Source organism: Pseudorasbora parva, chromosome 1 (genome assembly GCF_024679245.1).
Source record: "Pseudorasbora parva isolate DD20220531a chromosome 1, ASM2467924v1, whole genome shotgun sequence".
NCBI lineage: Eukaryota > Metazoa > Chordata > Actinopteri > Cypriniformes > Gobionidae > Pseudorasbora > Pseudorasbora parva.
Genome location: NC_090172.1, coordinates 7,194,741 through 7,222,668, shown reverse-complemented (window position 1 = coordinate 7,222,668; position 27,928 = coordinate 7,194,741). Strand labels below are relative to the sequence as shown.

General features: G+C 38.4%; 1 protein-coding gene across 2 annotated transcripts in view; it reads right to left on the bottom strand.

Moving 5' to 3' along the window:
• The window catches only part of sbf2 (SET binding factor 2), a 179,750-nt gene that overhangs the window by 141,488 nt on the left and 10,334 nt on the right, over positions 1 to 27,928 (bottom strand). For both annotated transcript variants that reach the window (XM_067414596.1, XM_067414667.1), the window contains exon 2: positions 22,528 to 22,613. In XM_067414596.1, coding sequence (XP_067270697.1) covers positions 22,528 to 22,613 — 86 coding nt within the window. The remainder of the gene's footprint in view (positions 1 to 22,527; positions 22,614 to 27,928) is intronic.

Here is a 27,928-nt window from a genome sequence, read left to right as displayed (position 1 = left end):
TGTGCATATGATATGCACTGTAAGGCGTGTAGATGACACGTTCTTGGGTAGGATGGGAGTGGTGGGGTGGGAGGTTCGTACATACATATACGCGTATCAAAATCGGAACCGTGCATAAAACTCATTTTTGCCATATACATTCAAGGACGGGATTTTTGTTAAGAAAGTCTCTTAAGAAAGAGACTTCGATTAGACTGGACACTTCGATTAGACTGGATAAACACATGCAGCATCTAAATTGTTAAGAAAACGAAATGAAATAAAAAAATAAATCAAGCCTTTATTACATAACACTAGGCTATATCATACAGCATTCAGAAAAATAACAGTTTGTGTATTTTGTGCTCCTAAGGGCTTTCACACTTTTCCAAAAGCAGGCTTTCTCTCAGTTGACCTGCTGACGAATTCTCCAAGCAGGGTCGAAACATAAACATCGCGTTCATCAATAATATGAATCTAGAAGCTGTAATGGACAATGATGAGAAGAACTGAGAAGCCTCAAGAACTGCCTGCTGTTGCCGCTGCACCACGTCAGGGCCTGAAACATTTCTTTCCTCCACAGGCTGGACTAATGGATATTGTGCCAGGGAGCATTTACTACTTTTCAAAAATGCGGATCAGGAAGCAGGTCGGGTAACGTTACAATATTTTCTTTTTTGTGGTCCGAGTTGCGGGTGGGTTAGCGGAAAACTTTGATCGGGTGCGGGTTGTTTATACAGGGAGTGCAGAATTATTAGGCAAGTTGTATTTTTGAGGATTAATTTTATTATTGAACAACAACCATGTTCTCAATGAACACAAAAAACTCATTAATATCAAAGCTGAATATTTTTGGAAGTTTTAGTTTTTAGTTTTAGCTATTTTAGGGGGATATCTGTGTGTGCAGGTGACTATTACTGTGCATAATTATTAGGCAACTTAACAAAAAACAAATTTATACCCATTTCAATTATTTATTTTTACCAGTGAAACCAATATAACATCTCAACATTCACAAATATACATTTCTGACATTCAAAAACCAAACAAAAACAAATCAGTGACCAATATAGCCACCTTTCTTTGCAAGGACACTCAAAAGCCTGCCATCCATGGATTCTGTCAGTGTTTTGATCTGTTCACCATCAACATTGCGTGCAGCAGCAACCACAGCCTCCCAGACACTGTTCAGAGAGGTGTACTGTTTTCTCTCCTTGTAAATCGCACATTTGATGATGGACCACAGGTTCTCAATGGGGTTCAGATCAGGTGAACAAGGAGGCCATATCATTAGATTTTCTTCTTTTATACCCTTTCTTGCCAGCCACGCTGTGGAGTACTTGGACGCGTGTGATGGAGCATTGTCCTGCATGAAAATCATGTTTTTCTTGAAGGATGCAGACTTCTTCCTGTACCACTGCTTGAAGAAGGTGTCTTCCAGAAACTGGCAGTAGGACTGGGAGTTGAGCTTGACTCCATCCTCAACCCGAAAAGGCCCCACAAGCTCATCTTTGATGATACCAGCCCAAACCAGTACTCCACCTCCACCTCGCTGGCGTCTGAGTCGGACTGGAGCTCTCTGCCCTTTACCAATCCAGCCACGGGCCCATCCATCTGGCCCATCAAGACTCACTTTAATTTCATCAGTCCATAAAACCTTAGAAAAATCAGTCTTGAGATATTTCTTGGCCCAGTCTTGACGTTTCAGCTTGTGTGTCTTGTCCAGTGGTGGTCGACTTTCTGCCTTTCTTACCTTGGCCATGTCTCTGAGTATTGCACACCTTGTGCTTTTGGGCACTCCAGTGATGTTGCAGCTCTGAAATATGGCCAAACTGGTGGCAAGTGGCATCTTGGCAGCTGCACGCTTGACTTTTCTCAGTTCACGGGCAGTTATTTTGCCCCTTGGTTTTTCCACGCGCTTCTTGCGTCCCTGTTGACTATTTTGAATGAAACGCTTGATTGTTTGATGATCACGCTTCAGAAGCTTGGCTATTTTAAGACTGCTGCATCCCTTTGCAATATATCTCACTATTTTTGACTTTTCTGAGCCTGTCAAGTCCTTCTTTTGACCCATTTTGCCAAAGGAAAGGAAGTTGCCTAATAATTATGCACACCTGATATAGGGTGTTGATGTCATTAGACCACACCCCTTCTCATTACAGAGATGCACATCACCTAATATGCTTAATTGGTAGTAGGCTTTCCAGCCTATACAGCTTGGAGTAAGACAACATGCATAATGAGGATGATGTGGTCAAAATACTCATTTGCCTAATTATTCTGCACTCCCTGTACATTGACCCGCGCATCACTGGTAGGCAGGTGTTATATCAAGCCCTGAAAAAGTTATTTATTCTTTATTCAGCATAAGAAACTGAAGCACAGGACTCTGCCTAAGAATTTAGCCAAAAAGCAGTATCTTTTAAGAATTCATTAAGCCTTTGCGTCGGGAGTGAGCCTATGATGCCTAAAAAAAGCTGTCCAAGAAGGCAGTGTGTGAGGAAAAGAGAGAGGGTGTGTTTTCATATGGTGTGAGAATATAGATTATAGCTGGAATAGACATTTATTGGTCCATCACAGCCCTCACGTCTAGGTGGACAACAGCTGAAAATCTCACAGGAAGAAGAACAATAACACAGGGGAAAGAGGTGTCAGCACTGGTCGTCTTCTGTCAACACTGTACAGTTTTATCAGAACGGACATCAGTTAATGCTGAATCCAAATACGGGACAGTCTATTTCTGTCAGCCACTGACCAAGGGTAGGAAATGCTCAGCTGGGCCAAGATGGAGACCCCATTCTTCTGTCTGAATGTGTTGAGCTGAAGGAAACCTGGAATAACCTGTGATGAAAACACTTCCTGAGAACATCTTCAGGGTCAAAGGAAATAAACAAATAAAGAAAAACACAGCATGTGCTAACAAATCTAAATTACCCCCAAAACTGAGGTAACATGCAGTGTTCACATTACCAATAAGACATGTTCTAAATTCAGCTATGGTCAGGATACTTCATCCGGTCAGTTATGCAATACCGCACATATGGTTCACTTTAGGGACAGATATTTTTAGTCAGTCAATGGGGATGCTTATAATTTACCAGATTGGGTGGAGGGTGAGTAATGTGGAGACACTAAAAATGCCAAACGAGCAACATATTGACAGCATCGTAATTTCATGACCTATAATTTATTGAGTTGATGACAATTCATGCATGTCAGAAATTCAGAGAAAAAGGCAAACGGCATAACCTCGATCTGCTGAGAGTATAACGTGTCATTTTCTTCAGCCACACATTTCTCGCGAGTAGCTCATACAGCTGGATCTGTCGTGCTCTTCGCTAGTCCGCTCCTCTGGGGAGATTTCCTCACTTGAGATGAATTTCCTTTTTTCAAACAGTATAAATTGAAAACACACTGACATTTTAATGGGTGAATTTTAGCCTGAAAACTTTCGATCCTAACAACGCAAGTGGTCCTCAGAGAGTTGAGTGATGTTTCATTCTAAACATTTTGCTTTCCGATTGTATTCCCACAACAGCGGTGGGGGAAACACTTTAAGCAGGCTTGGAACTTCCCATCATTGCCCGGAATAAGGCAATGAATTTTATGGGTAAAAAAAAAAAAAATGTTGGACAGGTAGTAGCACGTTCTTTACAAATACAAAAAGGTCAGCTAAGGACTATTGTGATGTTTACTATTACTTTTTTATCTTTCACCCACCCACCCACCCAGCCACCCATCCACCCACACACACACACACACACACACACACACACACACACACACACACACACACACACACACACACACACACACACACACACACACACACACACACACACACACACACACACACACACACTCCTGTAGACAAAGCTCAAACTCAACTGCACTGTTTGATAGCTATGAAGCAATTTAACTAAATACATTCTTACTGAAATAACACAATGTACACGTGGTTTGTTGTGCACTCAGTGTTTTTAGCATGTTGCTATGTTGTTGCTATAGTGAGAAAAGCTAATCCCCAAAGTCCCTCTGAAATTCTGATCTCAAAACATGGCTTGGTTCCCTTGCTCAAAGCAAGTCCATGTTTTTTTTTAACAGTTTAATTGCCAGGGTGAAAAAAAAAGACTGATCACTTACAAAAAGTCACAACTACGCAACAAGCAGCTTAATTTGAGGTTTCATTCAAGTTCATAGCCCACAATGATTTGACGAGTTAGGCACCAAGGTTACCACATTGGGTTGGTTTTGTTACACAAACCTGGTAATCACAGCCAAAACTATCCCATTCATGTTCCGGGGGTTCCCCGTGTTTAGGGGCGTTAAAAAAAACCACACAAAAAACAAAACAGCGGCAACAGTGTAGAGTGGCCCGATTCTGTGGAAAAACCACGGACTTGGCAACACTGTTAGGCACTGTTGTTTCATAGAGTTAGAGGTTTTTACACATCCCTAAGCATAAAAAAGGCAAGTAGTACTAATAACTGTGTCTGCATCCTAAAATAATAGCCTGTTACATTCTGGAAAAAAGATTTAAACAAACAAACTGTACAAACGGAGCAAATATCTGCCTAAAGGCCTAGAATGCATATACTTTAAGTGAAATCAAAGAACGAACTGATGTGGTCATTTTGAATAAACGCAGCCCAAAATGAAGTTTAAAACAGCTTGCTAAAGTGAACTGTCCAGAAAAGTCCCAGAAAATGCTGCTGAACACCCTAGTACTACCATTGGTCCGTGGCGATTACATAATAGGTAGTGTGCTGAGGCTCCGCCTTATTTCATGTTGAAATCTTTTCTGGTTCATTTCTTTTGTTCAGTCCATGGAGGTCAGCGAGTGAAAACATGAACACACTTGATAGCTGCTTTACAGTAGAAAATGAAGTTGTATAGTACTTCTGATAAAACGAGACGATGACACTGTTTTTCATGTTTAAGCTGCTTGATTTTAAGCAGTCTATTGTATAAAGTACTATATAAATAAAAGTTAAGTGACTTTACTAGAGTGCCTAATTGCAAAGCTCCACGTTGTGAAGATCAGATCTTTATTAAAAAAATGCTCGCTGTTTTCTTTCTTGCTGTTTATTTTGTTATTGAGAGGAAAGCACACAGCACATATTAACATACTCATCTTAACGTCGCTCTCATGAACGTGGGTGTGGCGAAGTTGGCAAGCGAGAGACGAGGAGGAGCGAGTGAACTGGAGCTCGGAGGAATATAAGGACGAGCTACGCCAGTGAAGGACGAGAGAGGACCAGGCCTGGACTTTAATGTAGTGTTTTGTTCACGTTTTATTATGTGTGTGTGGGGCAGACGTCCGTGAGGGGCTGCTGCCTTTACTGTCAGTTTGATTATTTATTTATTACAGTTTTTTAAACGTTCGCCGGTTCCTGCCTCCTTCTTCCCATATCTAAGAAACGCGTTACAGTGGGCTCGACGGATGTTCACTAACAGTACACTGCTGCTCGCGTATTAAGAACTTCATTTTACCTTTAAGGCCCTGATAAGTATATCAGGGCCTTAAAGGTACAGTCACATTCGAGAAATGTCAGTAAAATCTACTTTCCATTGTCAAATTAGTGTAGTTATGTATCAAACAGTGCACACACAAGTCACTTTTAAACCAAGCATCTTTGTGTAGTCAACTCTACAACATGAGTAAAATCCCCTTGGGAAACTTTTTCGCCCTGGAATTGGAACGATTCTTTCATGGAAATGGAAGTCCATGCATCATTGTAAATAAACCTGTTTTTGAACGACCATATAAGATGCAAACAACCAAACATCAACAGCAACAACATCAGGATTGTTGAACTTCACAAGCTAAACAACAAACAGCACTTCCAGGAGGTGTGCTTTGACTAGCCCAGTGTAAACACCTTTGTCCCAGGACTGGACTGAGGCACAATATGGGTCTACGTCACACTGCAGACCCCTGCCTGTGAGTGCAGCGATAGTGAAGTGGGCACAGGTGTTTCCTGTGGCTTTCAGAGAGGCCGTCACCACCCACATTTCCCTCCTTCCAATCAGCTATCTTCCTTCTGTTTGTGTTTTTCAGCTGACTAAACAACAGCTTCATGCTGCAGGTTGGACAGTCACGTGAGTCGGCAACTCTTCGCTCTCAGCAGGAAGGAGAAAAAGGCCCTGCTTTTGAATGAGGGGAGGGTTTCCTTTATTCGCCACACAATGGCTGTTCATTACACAGGACTTATGGACTTGCACATTTACTATAGGTGTCATACTGATGACAATGACAAGAAGCAACTGGTTGCACAAGAATGCCTTGACGTGCAAGACTGCTAGATGGCAATCGTGTCAGCCCTATGATCAGCTTAAGACAAAAAAAAAAAGAAAACCTAACCAAGGAGACCGTATCGCTTCTCTTTGTTGACAACAACTGATTTAAATCCTCACGACGAATGTTGAGTTGCCAAATGCAAATTATAAGTGGCTTAAACACACAGCACTTGCAGAGTAGTATTTACTGTAAATCGAAACTGAAAACACAGTGCTCTGAAACATGCAGCGAGTCAGACAGTTCTTTCTGGTTCTTGAATATAATTGGCTGAGAGCTTTTTCCAGCCGTGCAATATTCTCCCAGTAAGCACTTGAACCGTTTAAGCATTTGTTTTACTCCGCTTGCGGCGAATGTCATGGCGGTCGAGCCATATTTTCTTTTACAAATACTACTGCTATTGTGTCATGGAATGTAGTTTTAAGAGATTTTAGGCGAGAGTGTAGTTATTTAGACTCGTATGTAAACATAGCACCTTTTTTAGACGCTTTCACAGATGCAAGCTTCAGGCCGCTTCAGTTGCAGTTAATCGCTCGTGTACCCGCATGCGGTAAAACATGTACCCGCTGAGAACAGCTTCATCTCAGCCAGACCTTCTGGAATTTGCCACTGGCTCTTACTGTATGTAGATGTAGTGGTTAATCATGAGGTATAATTTATTCGGGGCATATCAAACAGGCAATCTTTGGCCTTATTAATCTATTACTTGTTCCAGAGCAAACCGATTTGGGTTAAGGGGTAAATTAAGTTTGATAACTTTATATTTAGGCTATATTTAACATGAATCCTGTACTAGAGCGCTGCTTTTACACGTTTTACTAAATTGTTTGCTTGTGTTTTTTTTTTATTTATTTTTTATCGTCTTTTAATTGGCTATTGTTAATTTAAATATTATTGTTCAATAAATATTATTTTATATAAATAAAAGTCTATGCCATATTTGGTATTAAGAGAGTCAGTTAGTGATCGTGAGATGGACTTCAGTGAAAGGTACATTATTTATTAGATGTCTTTATGGGTGACTGGTTGTAAACAAGGAAGTTGTTTTAGCGCTGTGATGGAAATCCCTTAATATTTAAAAGGACAAAGATATTGCATTCCTCAGTTTTATAACGGATATAATATTGTGGAAATCATCTTGAAGAATGAATATCAGATACAGGTAATAAACTCATTCGGTCCATATCTTTCTCTCCATAATAATGTACTTTACATAATACAATAAGCTTCAAATGAAGCGATTCAACGTTCCTTTGTTACTAAAGTGACGTTTTAAAATTAATAAAGGAAGGCTTGGTCACCACCATTAAAACTGTCAACCTGAGATTTGAATATGTGGTGGAAGGAAGTAGTTCTGCAGAAAAAGAGACTGTATGTACAGATATGACTGTACATCAGTAAGCTGTGATCACCTATGGTACTCGCCTATGCTTATATAGCTCATATAATTTCATCACAAGATCAGATGATCGCATTCTCACCTAATGGACAACTGGTAAATAACACCATTTCAACGCTGATTTGAACACTTAGCAATATAGTGTCCCGCATATGGCGCCGTGAGCTCGCGCAGCGCTGTCAAAAGCAACCGTGCATTTAATGAATGTATTAGAAGACGAACATTTTTGCAATTTTAGTAATTGTTTAAGGCCATTTCGTGATTTCAATCATCATACAGTAACCACCATCCCATCTGCATCAACACGGTTTCCCAGGTCTGCTCACAGAAATGGAGGGAAGGATATGGCACACCCAGCAGAGAGTGGGCCAACATAATTGGTGGCCACTTAACCACATGACAGAGTCAATAATGTTCACAGAGGTACTTCTGTGCTGAGTGGAGAAACCATGTCTCAGGGGGATAAATTCACAGAGTCAAGGAAGCAAACACTGTTGAACAGAAATGTACATATACAGTAAAACATTATGTCATGGTTACTTGATTACTTTGTTTCAGCGGATGCTTTTTATCCAAAGCGACTCAAGGTTACCAAATTGCACTAAAAACAACCCCATTAGGGCAGTTTGGGGTTTCGCATTTGCTCATGAAAAATGTTGACAGAGGATTGTGGTAACTCTCCAGTTTACACACTGAATTGCAACTTTTTTTGGAGTTTCTCTAAAGTTTGTTACACAACCCAAAGTATCTTTATCCAAAATACACTAAAAGAAAGACTTTTAAAATAAAACACAAATGGACTAGCCATTTAAAGCTGGTGTGTGGTGAGCTTTCTGGGGCAATATGGCTGCCGTCACATCATCCAGGTGGATGCTGCACATTGGTGGTGGTGGAGGAGATTCCCCCCTTCTACGTAAAGCGCTTTGATTGCCTAGAAAAGCACTATATAAATGTAATGAATTATTATTAATTATCCGACCAGAGAGTTTCCTTGCCTATGGCTCGAGATGGTGAGTTAGGCTCCATCATCCCCCAACCCTACATATGAGTTTGGAAGATTTTTTTAAAAAATTTTATCAAATTTGTTTATGTGACATATATCATTGTAATAAAAGATGGTAAAAATTGTATGTCAATATTCCATCCAAAACGCCTATTATTGCTATGGTAACCTCCTAAGTTGACAAGCATCTATTTGGCGTCAGGCAAAATTGACTAAGTAGCTGATCTAAACATTTATGGTTACTAAAACACTTGACAATGTTGTTGAAATGTTCCTTGCATACATATAATTAAACTGTTTTTAATTTTTGAAACCCCCAACCTCTTGTTTTGACTACATTTGGGAGGACTTAATTAGTGGTGTAAGCGAGAGACGATTTCCCCTCAACCCCTTGTGATTTCCCATCAGTGCGCATGTGGTCCATACCTGGGATCTGCAACCTTTAAGACCAGCTCAGACCCTTAATTACCTTCCCCTTAGCCAGAAACTTGAATAACTAGGAATTGTCTTGGTAAAAGTCAGCAAATTTGTCCTGTTCTGTCTGAATGATGTTAACCAAGTTGGTCCCCCGGTGAGAACGAGACATTACGGGCACGCCAGACAATCCGGAGCACTCAAGCCGCCGAGCCAAAGTTCTTTAATTTGTGGGCATCTTTATCTTGTTAAATGCTGGGTTCTCATTGGCTGCTTTTGAACTTACGGGACTGCTATGGGTCCTTTGTTAGCAGGTTTTCCTTTGGTAGCCGAGATGAACAGAGACAGCAGGAAATAACAAAGCTCTCGGAGTATGGCTCAGCTCCCTGGTCCTTTGTTTCGTTATGCTTCGCCTGCCCTCTGCCAGGAACTGCAGATACTAATCAATTCAAGGGGCCACGTAGCTCTCCGAGGTCCTGTGTGCACTGTACACCGTCATACATTTCCTTTTCATATTTATTAGTCAAAACAAGTCGAGATGTTTCCATTAAATCAGAACCCAGATATTCTGGCAATTTCATGAATTTTCTTTTTTTTTTAAATCGACTCTTTTTTTCTGACTTTAAGCTTCCTTCTGCACACAGAGCCAAAGGAAAGATCTGGTTACTGCCGGATCGTCTATGGGGCAAATCTCTTCTATGACAGGCTCTTGGTGATGCTTTTCCTGTCGACAAGGTGATTACTCATGAAAAGATCTTCCTGACAAACACCATTCATTTTTCAAAATTTGGACGCATGCTGGGATTCAGATTGTTTTATTTTCTTTTTCCCCTCTTTGTTTTACAAACACTCACTACAAAAAAAAAACTGAGACGTGAGCTTCAGCCATTCGCACATTTGCCCCTGGTGACACAACCGGATACCAGCAACGCAAATGAGGTGAAATTAAGAATCATGCACTTAGTATGTGCAGTGCTTGCCTAATGCCACAACCAGGCTTCCATTCATTAAACAGTGTAAGATGTGCAATTATCTACACAATATCTCACCTCCAAACGAGCATCTGTTATATAGTCAACAGACAACAGACCATTTACTATTTACCAACTATTTACACATTTTCTAAATACTTTATGCGTCCTTCCCGGAAGTATGAAGCACATTCCAGATTACAACAGGGATTTGGAGGAAAGGGAAGAGAAGTTCAAGAAGTCAGAGCAACAGATGAGATAGATGACACAAACGGTTACGGTCCCCCCTTTGTGGGAGGTCACATTCCTTCATCATAGGATGTCGGGCTCCGACGAGGAATTTTTTATTTCATCAGTACATAGCCGTCTCAAACAGCAAACATGCAAACATTAGTGACCACAGAACATTGACAGAAAGCATGTATCATTCAGCGCTCTCTCTCTATATATGTGAATTATAGATTTACACACTACCATTCAAAAATTGAGTCAATTAATTAATTATATTGAAAGAAATTATTTGTTTTATTCCACATTAAACCCATCAAAAGTGAAGGTAAAAACTTAAGTCACAAAATTTATATTTAAAATAAATTCTGTCCTTTGGATCTTTATATTTATTAAAGAATCCTGAAAAAAATAAATCACGGTTTCCAGGTAAAGATTAAGCAGCACAACCGTTTTCAACATTGACTATAAATGATTTCTGACGGATCATGTGACTACAGACTAGAGCAATGATGCTGTAAATTTAGCTTCGCATCACAGAAATAAATTACATTTAAAATATATTCATCTAGAAAACAGTTATTCTAAATTGTAATAATATTTCACAATATGACTGTTTTTATTGTATTTTTGATCAAATAAATATAGCCTTGGTGAGCATAAGAGACTTACAAAGTCAATAAATAATAGAAATAAGAAATAAATCATATTTCTGGTTAAACCACTAAAGTTATTATTTTCTCCAATGTAAAACAAACCAGGCTATTACAAGGCTTATGATGTACGTATATAACCAGATTTTCTAAATAACAAAACCGCATGTGTATGTCTTTCTTCAAACTTACAAGATGAGGGACATAATCCATTTGATGCAGTCGGTAGAGATAAAGCAGAAGATTCTGGGTTTATTTGCTGGAGACATAAAACAAGTATTGCAGCCAGGAGCAATAAGGCCAACTGCCTTCAGAAGGTTTCAAGGGTCTATGTCCGCCTCAGTCCCAGCATGCTGGAGAAGGCAATGCTCATGCAGTGAGTGCTGCCAAGTGGCTCATACTTTCGTAGGAGGTTAGATGAATGGGCCTTGTTGTTAGTTTAAAAGGAACATTTTAGTCCATCATTCTGGCCATAACGCAAAAGCCTTTGTGCGTGCCAGGGAATGGAGATATCTGCAAGAGCAAATATCTCCTGAGACAGAGGTTAATGGCAAGCGATCTTAGTGACAGTGACAAAGAGGTAAAAGAGGAACATTATCAGAAGAAGAAACCCATGCACAGCCTTGAGATGATGAAGTAATCCAACTAACGTCAATGTTTATCGACCACTTGAAAAGCTCAGCCAGTTCAGAAGGGTCACGTTTTGAAAGCATCCTCTGAATACATGTATACATTAGGGGAGCAATCCCTAAACGCATAGGCTACTACATGTTAATATGATTTAAAAATAATTAGCTTGTAAATTAACTTTAAAATCTTGAATCAAACCATTAACAGAAAATAGTAAAGAGATGGTCGTTTTTGTCATTTGTTCATTTCGATTATACTGACAGGCCACAAAAACAAGTACTCGAGTACTCAGGGGACAGGGCGTGTCCATCAGGGGTGATAATGAAAACATTTGGATTAAAACACTGTTATGAAAATTAATGTGGACAAATACAAATATGACACGAAAAAAATCTATCAAAATATGAAAATATGACTAGAAAAATAACACTGATAGATCACCAATAATGAGCCACCGCCAAAAAACATTTCTGACAAAGGAAAACCCCTGGCCAGGTAGATTTAGTAAAACACGCCAGTAGTAAAATACGGTAAAATTCTAGAAATAATTCAGTACATTAATGTATGTTTGTAATAAAAGTATTGCAAAGAATAATAATGATATTTATATAACTTGTATTTAAAGTATACACCAATAAAACAGATTTACATTTTTTACTAAAATACTTAGCAATAAGGGGATATATGAACTATGATTATTATTATTTTTTCATGGAAACATGATTGTTTTGAACCAATTCATCAACCTTCTCCTCTCAAACGTTATTTTTGCTACAAAACTTTAAATCAGAGGGCACTGTTAAAAATTATTGTCTTAGTGCTCTTATATGTGCAAGTCGTGACATGAGGAAAAGCAGGGAACTGTCCTCAGGCACAGTCTTTAAAAAACTTAATGGCCAAATAAAAAGTGTATTAAAAGCACTCTGGTATTAATAATATTGAATAGATTGAAAATATTTAACATAATTGCCCAACTCTAGTTCAGTACTTATTAAATGTGTGATTCTGTTTGTTACTTTTCTACAGTTTGTTTTAAGCTCTCATTGCTTCAAGAACAAAAATAGAGAGAAAAAAAGAATGAACAAAAGGCTCCACGACACTACTGCTCATCATCTACAATGTATTTATTTATAACATCCAGTTTAATCCCTATCAAAGGTCATCTCCGACATAAAACCACAAGGATGCACCTGAACAAAGGTCATAATTTCAGTCTGTTTGTTAGCTGAAAGGTCTCATCTAAAGCATCCCACACGAAAGACAAGGACACCCAATCTGCCATGACATTTAAAAATCAGACAAACCCATGAGACCATCGGGAATCCAATCAAATTGACCCATTACAGATAAAACACATCTTTTGTTGAGCCCGTAAGAAAATGCAGCTGGACTGTGCACATGCTCTCGACATAATAGCTTAAAAACTTTGGTTTACGGGGACCCAGGTTTGAGTCTGACCTGCCCTGTCTACATATTCTCCTACAAAAGGGAAAAAAGCCACAAAATAAAAGAGCATCATGTTCTATATAAATGCATTTCTGATTTACAAAAACATTAAACATTTCGGTGTTTAACATGAGCCCTTTAATGCGAGGACACACAGCGGCTTGCTTGCAGTCAAGTGACCCTGACATTCAGCACTGAACTTGAGGCACAGAGGAATGTACGGGACTCTTCAGCCCTTATAATGTGACTAATATAGCTGCAGACTGGGTAAGTGCATGCTTGTCTGCGAGATGAACATTTGTGGGTGGTATATTAATGCAACATTTTTGATAAGAATGACGGCAAATAATTTACAAACTCCAAAAAGCATTCAGCTACTACATAACAAAAGCTTTCCAACAAGATCAAAGGTAAAAAACATGAAATAATGCCAGTCATTCCTTCACTATCTGTGAAGCATGTCAACTTTCCTCTGTTTGGGGTTCTGAGAGAAATTCATGTTGCAACAACGCTTTGAGACACTCAACCATCAGATTCCGAAGAACTTATAAACAACTATTACCATGATCACAGTCAAAACACAATATAATTATTGAGTAACACCTATTTAATCTACAGAACAGAATGGACCCTGGAGGATTAAGGCAGGCTTTTTTTTTAAATTAGACCCTTGTTTGTTCTGAAGCCATTTAGATGCTTTAAATGTATTACAGTAAGGAATATCATGAGCAAGAGTGCTGTTGTACTGAATATCCTCTTGCCTGCAGGTTTTTGCATTCCTGCTGCGCTATAACGCTGAATGTCAAGTAAAGCAAAAGCAAACCATATTGTGTCCTTGAAAAAATGTCACATGTTAAACATAACAATATTTTCCAGCTCAAAGCATTCTGTAATTACTCCAGGTCTGGGTTTCCATTTCCTTCCCACTGGGCGAGAAAACACCGGCACTTTGACATTCAAAACCTTGTTCCTCACTCCAGGCGAAATGACAGAAGTGCACTCTGCTTCCTCACTCCTCATATTAGATCTGGTTAGAGGACGCTAACTGTTTCATACTGTACCGGAATATAAAATTAAGAAGCATTGAGACATACAAATCTGTAAATAATAATAATAAAAAACTCCTAACTAAATAAATTTTTTGCAACCTTGTGACTGTTAACCAAACTGAAGTCAAGGTCATAAAAGTGGATGAATGAAGTCACTTAATTTCGACAAGAAGAAAGTGTTGATTTGAACAAAATGTCGAGAATTTAAGTATTTGAAACCTAACAAACTTTTGTTGCTTAAAAACAGTCTTTCCCTACAATAAATGTCACTTGACTTGATATTATTTAAATGTCATTGATGCAAATGTCCCAATACCTCTTGATACCACTCACTCTCAAAAAATTATTCAGGCCCTTCATAGATATGGCACATTTAAATTATGTTCACTTTACTTAAACATTAGCCTGACAAGCCAGACCCACATCAAGATGTTTGGTCTGGAAACTCACCATAGACAGGGCTCAATCCGAGGGGCGGGATAAACGGTTGTCTTTCAAACTCCCTCTGCACGCGATAGGATAGCGCTACAACCAACCAGAGCAACATGAAGGTGAAACAGAGCTTGTTGATAGATTAAACATTTGCCGTATCCGGTCGGCTAAACTCCGAACACATCTTCCCTTTTTAAGAATGACTTCAGTGCCGTTCTTTGTTCTTTTCTCAGAGAAAAGTTTAACTCCAAGTCTTCCAGAGTCGCGGTCAAAGCTGATTCGAAGGACCGCCGTTCGCCAGTTTCTGTGTTTACTAGAAGCATGCAAACGCAACTCGGCCGTCGTCATTATGGCCCCGCCCACCGACTCTATACACGATGTGATTGGCCCAGCAAGAGTTAGGGGAATACAGCTCAGAAGGGTATTGAGAGTTGCTAGCCGACACTCACGGGCAGATTAAATTTGCTGCCGCTAGGGTGCGTCTAGATTTCTATGCTACTTAAACATATCTAATTTTGACACAACTTAATTTAATTGTCTTCAAATAACCTAATATATTTAAAACTGAGATTTACTTAATTAATTTGTGTTAAAACTAGACTAAATATTTGTGCTGACATAACTAACTGGGCAGTGGATCTGTAGTTCCCAGCATGCTTTGCAAGGGACTACATTATGAGAGTAACTTTAGGGATTAAAGTATTTATTAATTATTTAGGGATTCAATAAATTGTATGTGTTTTTCTGTAAAGGGAAAGTGTTTTTAATGTTAGTGTTTAATGTTCAGTTACGTTGGACACTTTGGGGAGTTTCTGTAATGTTTTTGAATTCTGTGGTTACCATTATGCTGAATAGTGGTGCCTGGGTTTAGGCTATGGGCACTCAGTGATCTATATAATGGTAAGAGTTACACTAGCCTTTTCTTAAATTTGGATTATTAGTTTGTGTTGGACATTGCTTTTCAGACTCTTTTGCTGTGACACTTGTGATAATCAATTGTGATTGGTGTTAATTGATGATTGTAATAATTGGATTAACCTGATGGCTTCTAATTGCTTGTCCATCTAGAAAAAGAGTGATTGTCTGTTGTATTTTGAGCACTGAGGATAGCAACCTGCTGAAACGTTTGTTCAGGCTCCTCTGTTTTTAACTCACCTGCACTTTGCACTTTATTGCACCATGCAATTGAAATAAAAAATTATGTAATTTCCTAGACTCTTAGTCTCTCTTGGATTCAGTGTGGTCAGCCATCTCTTCTGTTTTGCTAAAATTTACATTATACATTGTGTATGATGATGAAAGTTTAACATGTTTCAAAAAGTCATGTTATAAGTATATAACTATAGTTTAAACTATATTTGATAAAAATTGAATTAATTGCATGAATTAGATTTTGATGAGTTGGGGAAACATTTATTGAATGGAAAACCTGCTCGCAATTAAATTAAGTTTGTCCAATGAGTTAGTTTTTTGAATGTATAATGAAATCTGAAACAGTTAACAATAACGGGCTAACAACAGGGTTAACAACGGGCTGATTAAAAAAAATTAAAATAATGGGTGACTGTATATTACTGATTAAGGGACATGATATTTTCAATCCGAAGTACATTCTTTGTAGGTCCAAATTATTTTTTTATATATCTTTAACCGTTTAAAAGGCAATCAGAGAACATCTGTCTGAACTGTGACATCTATTACTAATCCAGCCAGTCTTTGTTTATGGTTTGCCTGGTTCTTATTTCTTAATAGCATTGACCTAGTTGTGGACCATCTATAGATGGGACTCTTAAAGTCTCCTGCTCTCCCTGTGCCCTATCTTTCCAGTGTGATCTAAGCAGCAAGCGATGACTAAATTTGCATGAAAAGAGCTGCACTTTCATGCGAGACGGGGTTAAACATGGCACGCAAGGAGAATAGCTGGCGAACTTCCTCCAAGATTGAAAACACCTTTGGAACAAGAGCTGTAAACACGATGGGGTGTTTTTCTAGCCTTTTATACTTGGAACATTCCTCATCTGTAGCTATTTAGTTTGCTGGGGGTTGTTGTGGTAAAGAAAGTATTTCTGATGTTCCGAAACAGAAACCCGAATGCAACAGAAATCTGGAGAAATCTGCAAATAATAACAATTTGCATACCAAGACGAAAATCCAAATTGCCTGGCTGGTATGTAAAAATAAAAAAAAATTCATTAAAACTACAAAAGATGGGACTGAGGCCATTTCATTTCAGTGTGATGGGGATGTTGGGGACATTTAACCCCAGCAATGCACTTTTTATGAGTTTGTTATTTTCCTTATTTAACAATCCATCCAAAATAAACGGTTTAACCCACACGAAGACTAAAGGATCATCTGTGCAATTTGATGGAAAGTGATTTATTTCACAAATATAAAGGATATTTGTAACCCTATAAAGGAATACAGTCAACATATCTGAGTGCTCTGCTATTTATACGCACAGATGCTTGACGCCAACTCCACATAAGCATCAAAAGATCATTTATAAGTGTACATGAGCACCATAAAAGAATCTTAAACCACATGCAACAGCCAAAAATTACGCAAGGTCGCAGCATAAGAAACACATTGGGCAGAGAGCTCAGTAAAGCATGTGCACATACTGATATGTTTGGGGAAACTGACGGAGCAGAAACTATGCTGAGTGGGTCTTCCACATGTTGCTGAATGCTTCAGAGATGATGCTGTGTAGATGAACTCAAGCCACGGTTCCTGTGAACCAGCAAAACACTCTTTTGGTTTGATTCTGCAGCCTGCTGGGAGTACTGGCACACCCAATGACTAACAAGCAATGACACACATACATCTCTGGTCTATTTTTATATGATAAATCGCTCACCCTATGCACTGTGCTGTCCCTGCAGTGTTCAAAGAGCTCTGAATGTGTTTGATGAATGTTGTTCTAGAGTGCTTACTCAAAACAACATGTGAGATGAGAAAATGGAACAAAACAGGATCTCAATTAATCAAACAAAAAAATGATTATTAACTACAATACAAACTAAAATACAATACAAACATACATAAGTGCTACATGCATCAATATAAATAACAGATTTAGTCATTTCTTTTGAATGAAATAAATTGTCAAATTGGGTGTTTTAACATCTAGTTTGTTACGTAAGCAGATTCTGGAATGCTTTTGATGAGAAGACCATCTAATATGGCTGGAAATGTATACAGATTTCCCAATTTGATTCTGATCCACAAGCTCTTGATTGCATTTGATATCAACTAATTTGGATACGGTGTATTACATGTTCCATTCAGTTGAGATCAATTGAGAGCTCTATATCATAGAGCCCTCGCTGCCCCGTGCCATTGAGTTAGATCAGAGCATAAGCAGCCTCCTTGGACACTCAAGGAGGTTGAACTGGAGGGCTCATCAAGGGGACGGATACTCGCCTCCATACACCAAAGCATGGTGGGGCTGCTGCCGTCAGGTCAGAGGAGGTCGCCGTTTTCCAACATCCAGGCTCGACTAGGAGCCGTTGCCAGCCACTAGGGTTGGGAGAGAAGAGGGCCACCACCTGAAGCATCCAGTCCCACTGCCAGGCATCACAAAAAAAGTTCTCCTGGCTGGTTGAAGGACGAGCAGCAGAGCGATTTAGGAACCAGAACAAGATTTTTTTTTCTTCCTCTCTAGTCTTGTCTCTCCTCATCCCTCCGTCTTCTTTTCTCTCACCTCGTCTGTGCTTAACCCCATGCTACGGCCACCATGACTAGAGCAGAGGCCTGCAAGGGGTATGTGGCAAGCAGGTGGGGCAGAGAGCCGTGGGAACGGAGCGAGGTCGGTGCCGCAATTGCTAATTAGTGCTACCTATGCACCACACTGGTCTTCAGTCTCACGGAATGGGATGCAGAAGGATAAAAGGAGTACAAGAGAGGACCAGCGGCCTGTACCATGAAGGCAGTTTAGCTGGAGAGCAAGATATGTTTAAGCTTAATTTGTGCCAATTCTGGGTTTTATGTATTTAAAAACCATTAAAGTGGTTTGGCTTTTAGCAGTGTTGATCTCCATAGTAACTTACGCTCCACAGCTAACCTGCTCCGGAGCATGTTAAGTTTGGGATAAGAGATCCCAAACTGAATTTCAACCCATCTACCCACCTACCTACCCACCCACCCATCCATCGATCATTTGCACTATTTTCTTTATTACTCCTCTTTCATGGATAATCATATTCTTGTATGTAAATGCATTTAAATTCTTTATGTACTTCAACCTCTTAATCTTCAGCAGAATATTTTTGAATCATGTTGGCTCTCTCTCAGGAGAAATGAGTCACACTTTCTCTGTTTTGAAAGGCATGTGATTGGCTGTTCACTGCTGATGTCACACTTTCAAGTGTGCGCTCCACAAACTCAGGATCAAAGCCTGAGTTGACAGAGAAAGCTGATGATCAGCATCATGGGACCAACAAAGGTTGATTGGTTTGGTTTTGTCAACTCGAAACTAATCCTATAACCCTGAGTTTGTTAAACTACCATCATGGTACAGGCCCCGGGCCTGGGACATTATGTTGTTGTTAGGGATGCACCGAAATGAAATTCTTGGCCGAAGCCGAAACCGAATAATAATGAAATGCTTGGCCGAAGACCGAAGGCCGAATACCGAACGCGGTGTTTCGCATTTTTTCCATTTATTTGGCCTTTTTTTTTTTTACCATTACAATAATTAAATAGTAAAAAATTGCTTTTTACTATTTTGTGTTGCTTTTCAGAGAAATAAATCAAATAACAAAAATACAATTTCAAAATATTTATTTAACACTGAATTTTTTTTAACATTCCAGCAGATATTATACAAACTAAGCACAACATAACTTAAAATAAATAATTAGTAAAATAAAAAATATATTTTTATTTGGCCATCTTAGAAGCCCCCCTTCTTGAATAGCCTATGTTAGGCCTATAACTGACTGCTGAAAGAATGTAACTCTGTATGTCTACAACAACAAATGTGCATTGAATAGTGCAAAAAATGTGGATGAACCCACAACAAATAAATAACTGTCCTAGACATAAGCCTACTTAGCCTACTTCTTCAGGAAAAGTGGCAGGTTCTTCTTTATGAAAAGTAGCTTCTCTGCTTTCTCACATGAAAGTCGGTTCCTCTTCTCATCGATGACATGAGATGCAGCACTAAACAGTGCTTCCACACTGCTGACATGTTTGCTGCATAAAGCACGCGGCTCTCACTCTACGTGGGTTACTTTTTGATCGCGTCATTAAAAACGTCATTGTTCGGCCAAAATTATTCGGCCTTTTTACATATTCGGCCGAATGCCGCAAGTGCTTTTTTTGGCTATTTTCGGCCGAATAATTTCGGTTGCCGAACATTCGGTGCATCCCTAGTTGTTGTTTATATGCTGCAGTTGTCAGAGAGGGGCAGTAATGGTTCACATGGCCCTTGAACTGAGGGGCTTTACAGCGATCTGTCACGGCACATTGAAGAGTTTCAAAACTGTATTTATTGTTTGAACTTTGTGATGAAACTGACAGAAATTGAAAGCTGAGACTTTTGTTTTATATCAAGAGTAACAAAGAACAAAACTTACTGGGATTACTGGATTGCAAAATCTCTACAAATAATGTTTAAATTAAGCTTAGTTCAAGCATCAACTGAAAACAGCACAGACTAAAAGACTGATTCATGGGATTAAAAGATATTAAAGAATCAATATCGGTTAATCAAAAAGAATTTTGATTAAAATGTATTAATAAATATTGTAAACCCAGCCCTACAATATAACCTATAGTGAATCAAAGAACCAAACAATTTCCCTATTACATTAGTCCCTAACGATGAGATAAGTTGATACACCTGAACATAAGAAGCCCCTATAATTGTGACTAATAAGGGAGAGTTTTCTCATGTTATTTTTACTAGCATATTTTGGTTTCGGATTTTCAATTGAAAGGTTACTCTGGCCGGCTCTTTGACAATACAATGATCATTGGTGCCAGACTTGGTGGTTCCAACATCTACAACAATATCTGCAAAAATGGTGCATCAAATAAACACAAAAATCCAGTGAATGACAAGCCTTCCAAGCTGATACAAAGAACACTTATTCTCAAAATAAACACTTTACAACTGCTGAAGGGGAAGGACATTCCCTAAACTTGCAGGAACCTTATGAAGCCATTGAGTCTGTACTGAATAAAATCCCTATGGAATGTTTCCAGTGCTCAGATATACAAGCAGTTCTTGAGGAAAAGGACCTTCATTGTATTATACCAAATAATGTGACTGCACAGTGTATATCAAACCCCGGAAATGGAGTAAAATTCAATTCAACTGTCTCTGTTAGACAAAACAAACATCATTCCTAGAGTGGGAAAAATATCAAGTTCTCTTAAAATCAAAGACTTAAGTCGGTAATGATGATAAAAACAGCATCGAAGTCCCGGATTGACCCAGATTGTGTAACCTGTTGGCTGACCAGAGACTCAACCACCTGCTGAAGATATTGAATTTGTGTTTAGCCAATATTTTAGCCGACTGTAAATAATGTTCAATTGTAGAGAATCAGTGGGAGACATTTCTCAGCAGGTGAGTGTTAACAGCCAACATGAGTTAATGACCTTACAGACTCAAAAAAAGTCTTCGCAGACCAATGAGCCTTCTCTCACTATCAATAGCCAATTTCCTCCAAGTACCGGATGCAAACTTTTTCCACATCAAATCCAAAGCCACATATCATAAATAATACCATTATTATTGATGGAGATTGTGTAACCAAGCATATTTATTTGGTTCACTTACACTTGAATGAATAATAAAACAGAAAAAGTAGAGGATAACAGTCTGTTTTTGGCAAATGAGGACAAATAAGACGGTCCCCATGAACACACGCCAAGTTCTTAAAAATGTCTTTTATATAGATTTTTTTATACCAAAATATAACTAAATAGATTAGGTCAGGAATTTATATTAAAAGTAAATGTGGCCATATTACCACCTTGTGTGTGCATTACTTTCAACTTATCACAATTATTCCTTACTCATTTACTACTGTATATATTTTTTCACACTGGTTACACCATATTACTTTTTTGGAGGTCAACATTTTTCAGACTTTTTGATTAGCTGTGCTGTTAAAATACTAGATACTACAAAATACTATTACTTTTTTTTCCCCTCAAAAAATATAAAAATGATTTTTTAATTCAGAAGACAATGTCATTAGAAGAGGTGTTTTTTTTATATGAGTTGCATCTTTATTCTATTTATTAATAAATTGATAAATTCTCAGAAGGACACATCATTCATATGATGAAAAAAGTAGCATGTGCAGAGCACAAGTCCAATGATGTCTTGCAAACATCAAGAATTATGCATTACATCTTGATGAACAAATAAACAACAATCAACCAGACTGCAGCGCTCACCTCAAGAAGCAGGTCAACTTTAAAGCCACTGCCACTCAGGAGATGTACAGTAAATATTCAGTACTGAGTTAAGTTGATTTGTGTCTGTTAATTGGACCGCAGTGTTTAGAGCGCTAAATCGGACTGAAACACAGCGAAGCCCTTCTGCATGCTATTTAAGAAATGGACAGGACATGGGATAGGAATTCTCCAATTAGAGCAAATGGAGGCGACTGGGATAAACCTTCAAGTAAACAATGATTATGCATTTGTTGACAAAAGAAAAGGCTGATATCAGAACCACATGAGTTTCTGATGACGTGGGCAGACATTCACAGATTTCAGGAACTTTGAGAGAGAAAAGTTAAAAAACTAACTCATATTCTCCAGCAATGTCAGATTTATTCTATTAAAAATGAAAAAATAAATCAAGTGGGCAAACTGACCGATGGCAAAAACTGAAAATACATCATAGAAAACAACTGGGAAAAACAATGAGGTAGAATATATATACAGATTTTTTTTTTCCATTCAGCTACTCCCAGAAGGCAGCTGTTCATGGATAAATGACCTGGGTCTACTTTTGGTTTTCTATTTTCAGAAAACAGAACAGAAACAACTACTTACCATTTCCACACCCTGAGGAAATGCCGTACCATCCCAGTCCTTTTTGGGGAAGCGTTGAATTATCTTGCCACATCCTTCACCAGATCCTACAATTCAAGACAGGGATTATTAGTATTAGAAAAAAATGCATTACTGAGATGTGTGATTTCAGCACCTTTTAAAAAATTTATTTAAAAAAATAATAATTTTCAAAACAGCAGAAACTGTAGTATGGGACATATTGGGACAATCTTGACCATAAAAATGTTATTAAATGTGATCGTAATTCCAGGTTTTCCAACTGGCAAAATCACTCCTCATGCATTCCTTTTGGTCATATTTGGCATCTTTCCTGGCCCTTTTTTCCTTTTTTTTGTTGACAAAGAAAGCATTGTGCACACAGGGCCCAGAGGGTTTCGTCAATTAGCGTTTAGTAGTGTAAACATTGTAATGTAACAATACTGGTCTTTATGAACACAAATACCCATGGTGGAGAACCCAAAATAGAGCATATGGCACATTTTAATAGAATGGTGACTAAGAGGTCAAAATGACCCTGGCTTTTCTGATTTAAAAGCAAACTGAAGAGTTCATACCATAACACATTCATGGAGTTAAGCCATTATCAAATACTTGAAAAATGGAGCAAGATATCATTCTTCATATGCTTATCTGGAGAATGCATCACTAACTGCGTTTTTGATAATATCTGGGACGGGGATTTGAACCTGGAGTAATACTGGGTCAGGGTATAATGGAGATCTTTACAGTTATTGAAATGTGAGTTTGGAAAGACCATTAACAACATGTCATAACAGGCCAGATATGTATTGGACAAAGGTATTGCTAGTTTGTCACATTTTTGGACCAAATGACTGATCAAATGAAAGACATCTCTATAAAGATATTGCTCTTGGAAATGGTCTGTTGAAATATGAAAAAAATTGATTTTGACTCTTTGGGAGAATGTTTGCCAAGATGTGTGAATGTGTGAGTATAGGAAAAAACTGAATCCTAATATGAAATGACATTACAGGGATAGTTCACCCAAAAATGAAAATTCTATCATTATTTACGCACCCCCCAAACCTCTATCAATTCTGAGGAACACAAAATATATTTTGAAAAAGGTCTTGTGTGTGTTATGCATACAGCGAAAGTCAGCGTTTTTTTCTCGGAAAACAGTAGTGCTGACAGTAAGCCTGCATCTAGATAAAATCATAGTTTTAAAAGTCAAAACACAGGCTTGAGCTACACTAAACAGACTAAGCACATCTCATGGGTTTATGAGGAAAGTGCAGAAAGACACAAGCTGCTTACTGATTCGCAGTGTAACAACGCAATGTCATCAAACACTTCGAGTTTCCCAAGCAGCTTATGCTTTAAGGATAAACAGACTATGGATTAGAGATATACTTTCATATATTTTTAAATTATATAGTATCCAATATAGATGTGTTCACACTTGTAGTGTGGTTTGCTTGGTCCTGAACAAAATAAAATGTATTCCTGGTCTGCTTACTGTTTATGTTCACAACCTGATTAGTCGGCTTTTCTTATGTATTTCGCAACAAAACTTCCTGAACATCCAAAACGATGCTGTGTTTTGGGCTAAATGTGCTCGCTGTGTGTGTAGCCTACATTGGATGGTGTTTTGACTAGCTGAGAACTCATGAACAGCTTATAAAACAATGTGTAAAGGAGTCGGAACAGCGTCAGGAATCCCTCCGTCACACACAAACGAAGATCTGCTGGAGGACACGCGGTTCAGAGACGCCTGTACCGAACTGTGACGGGCAACATCATGACTATGACGAGAAGGGACAGGTATTCTTGAGGATTTGGTCCTTTTTAGGGTAACATTTTGTAACATCATGTCTTGTTTTTGGGTTGTTTACATGACATGAGTCAGTGTTGCGTTCATATTTTATTCCAGCTGCACCAGATTTAATTTAGAAGCGGACAGAGAGCTATCTTTTTAGCGGTCTCGGTCCTCTTGTTTGGCACTGGGGTAACTTCAGATGGCAGCGTTCACACTTATTCAAATGAACTGCACTAAAAGAGCAATCACTCCGGGGTATATTTTAATCGAACCAAATGTGCCAAGTGTCAACACACCCTAACTGTTTTAATCCATGGATACGATAATGAGAATGGCTTAAACTTTGTATTCGTGCCTAGCAGAGATGATCGAATCTGAATAAAATCCTGGTTTCTGACTCCTTTTCAGTTTAGGTCACCCAAACATTGTGTATTATTGTGTATAATCTGAATCTCACCCTGTTAAGTCCACTATCAGGCAGCACAGTAGCTTTAATGTTGAGTAGTAATATATCTCTGAGCTGGCAGATCTCATCCAATCAGCACATTCCAGAACATTCTAGGTTAATTGGTTCTTATTTCCTTTGTCATTCATCACTGCATGACATTAACATTAAACGTAACTGCAGTGTCCTGATTCTGAACCCCACGGCGAACAGAAACACATGATGGTAAATATCCACTCTCAACAACATCCTGTGAGAAACACTGTCAAATGGTACTTTCCACTCCATATCTCATGGTGTAAACGGGTTTAAAGAACATTTCAAACAACCAAAGTCTTAAGCAACCGTCATGACACAAACATCAAACTCAGCTAATGGAGTGAATCTGGTCCTGACATGAAAACACATCCTTTAGCAGAAAACTCATCCAAACCTTGTTGTGAGGTGTGGCTCTACACTGTGTTGGAGGAAAGACAAAACAATGATTCAGACAGTATCCAAAACTAGAGTCGGACACATTTACACAACTAAAATAAATCATATTTCACATTATCTGAATAAAAACATGCTTGCCCATGCAACCACAATGCTCATTTATATCAATGCTTGAAATAAAATAAAAATATCACCAAGTCCATTTTCTAATTTATTTGGTAAGCAGTTTTGTTGCTGATGGATGGATGGATGGATGGATGGATGGATGGATGGATGGATGGATGGATGGATGGATGGATGGATGGATGGATGGATGGATGGATGGATGGATGGATGGATGGATGGATGGATGGATGGATGGATGGAATTCTAAAACTGGATGGGCGGATGGAATTCAATTAGAGCAAATTAAAGAAATGCAAAGTCTTTTGCATTTCAAATGCTCAACATGCTCTCACATTTATTAATTTGTGCTATAGAAACAATCCTCCAGATTTATCCTTGTTTTTCTTGTTCACTGGAAACTTGAATCCATCTTTCTGCCCAAGGATTTTGACATAAATCAGACAGCAGAGACAGCAGAACAGTAGGGAGTCGGCATCTCTTTGCGTCACCACCACGCCAACATCGAACCTGAACTGGCTCATCACACAGGTGTGCAAAGGAAACAAAACACATACCATCTGTACTGGGCTTTGGAACATCCTGATGCCCGAGTTCTGCACTATATCAATTATGCAAAGCAAATATTTAGCTTCACAAAACAAGTGAGTGGTTTTCCAGAAACCCCTCATTCCACAATCGGCCATCACACTGCTGTCCAAAAAAACAAGATATGCAAAAGAATATGCTATCATTTGAATGGTAAAGGGTATGAAAGATTAGCAAATCTGTGATGTCAAAACATCTAGATTCCAGGAAGAGCGCCAGCAGACCCGAGCAGCTGTGGAACTGAAAAATAAATGTTGGGAGCAAAATGTAACTCATAGGGTTTTCCAAAGGGTTGATGCGCCAGAAACAAATACAACAAATAGCAAAATGACATAAGTGTAATTTATTTTGGCTGTCTGAAGTCAACCACACCACTGGGTGCTCAAAGGCAAAGGTGCATAGCAGTTCAGCATCAAAGATCTCAAGCTCTTCTTGACGATCATATTATGACTTCTTATTACAACTGGTCAGACAAAAATGCATAGAATGAAATACGGTCAACGATGTCAGAGTTGGGGTAGAGGTCATCCAATGCAAACTGCTCCAGATATTTTCATATTACCACTTATCAGGAAACTAGATGTGATCAACCCAAGTTCATCAACAGTTCATCAGTATAACCTTTCACCGGCTTTGAGAGGGACAAAGACAGACGTTTAAAGCAGGCAAATCACTTGACAAATTCAATCAATTTTGTTTTTCAATTTTAAAAGAACACTGAAGACACTTGCATTCTTGATCAAGTACATTTTTTTCTGAAATGATAAACATCTTAATGGCAAATCTGAATGATCTATAGGCCAAAACTGCAATCTTCTATTGCAAAACAGCCTAGTTGAAGAAGAGACCAAAACACAACGCGTGTTGCTTCCCGGACACGATTCCAATTTATTCCAATTCCACCACCTTATCTTTCCATGAGGCAATCAGTCCTTATATCAACATCCTACAATCCATAAAATGTTAATAGAGGTGTTAAAATGAGACTATTTGTAATAAACTTCAAACATTTATGTGGTCTGCCCAACGGCAGCAAAACATTTCCTCTGTACATTAAAAGTGTCATTTCCAACCACAAGGCACTCATTTACGCTCCGTTAGCATAGACTTTGAACACATTTGTGATTTTGCCAGAAATTGACTTTGACAGGAAAATGGTTTGAAAGGAAATCAAAGCAGGAAGCAGATATCAATAACAAATGGACATTAAAAAGAAAGACTGTCCCAATAGGACAACTCTTTGGATAAAAAGCTTATTTTAATGATATTCATAAATACATAATTCTCTAAACAAAGGACACTAATATTGCATTTATTATTCAGAATCTGAAGAGAGCATTTGTGCATGACATTTGGTATCGTGGTTGGTAATTTCAAACAAGATTTCAATACGTTACCTCTGTTTGAAAGCAGCTCCCTGAGGCATGCGAATATCTCCCAATATGAATATCTAGTTGTAAGCATTGATTAGCTCTGTATCATGTTTGAATAAAAAAATTATTGTCTATTTGTACTTTGAATTTTGAGCTTTGATTATGGTTATTATTTGCACTTAATATCAATGATTAATTTGTGGGAAGGAGATTAGTTAGAAAATCAACAGAAGCTTATGTGAAGTTCTTCGGTCTGAAGAGACAATCACGGGAAAGATGCCGGTCAGTTGAGTTTTGTGCAAAACCTTTACAGCGCTTGTTAACTTTCACTGCATATGACAATTCATACTCAGAAAGTATAAATTAAATGGCATTCATTACAAGTTGAATAGTTAAAAGATTTCAAATGCACCTGCACATTTTTCTACTCATGTATTTCATCATTGAGGATTTTTGTTTTTAAATACTATGTAAAAATCTTGTCTCATCTCGTTCTTGTTAGATAAGCGTCTCGTCACACCCCAGTTAATTGTAATACCTGATCTGTGACCAGTGATTTATGATGTAATGATTCATGTACAGTCAGATGTTCTTTGTCTATGCGTCAGTAAATCAAACCAGTGACAAGTTGCAATG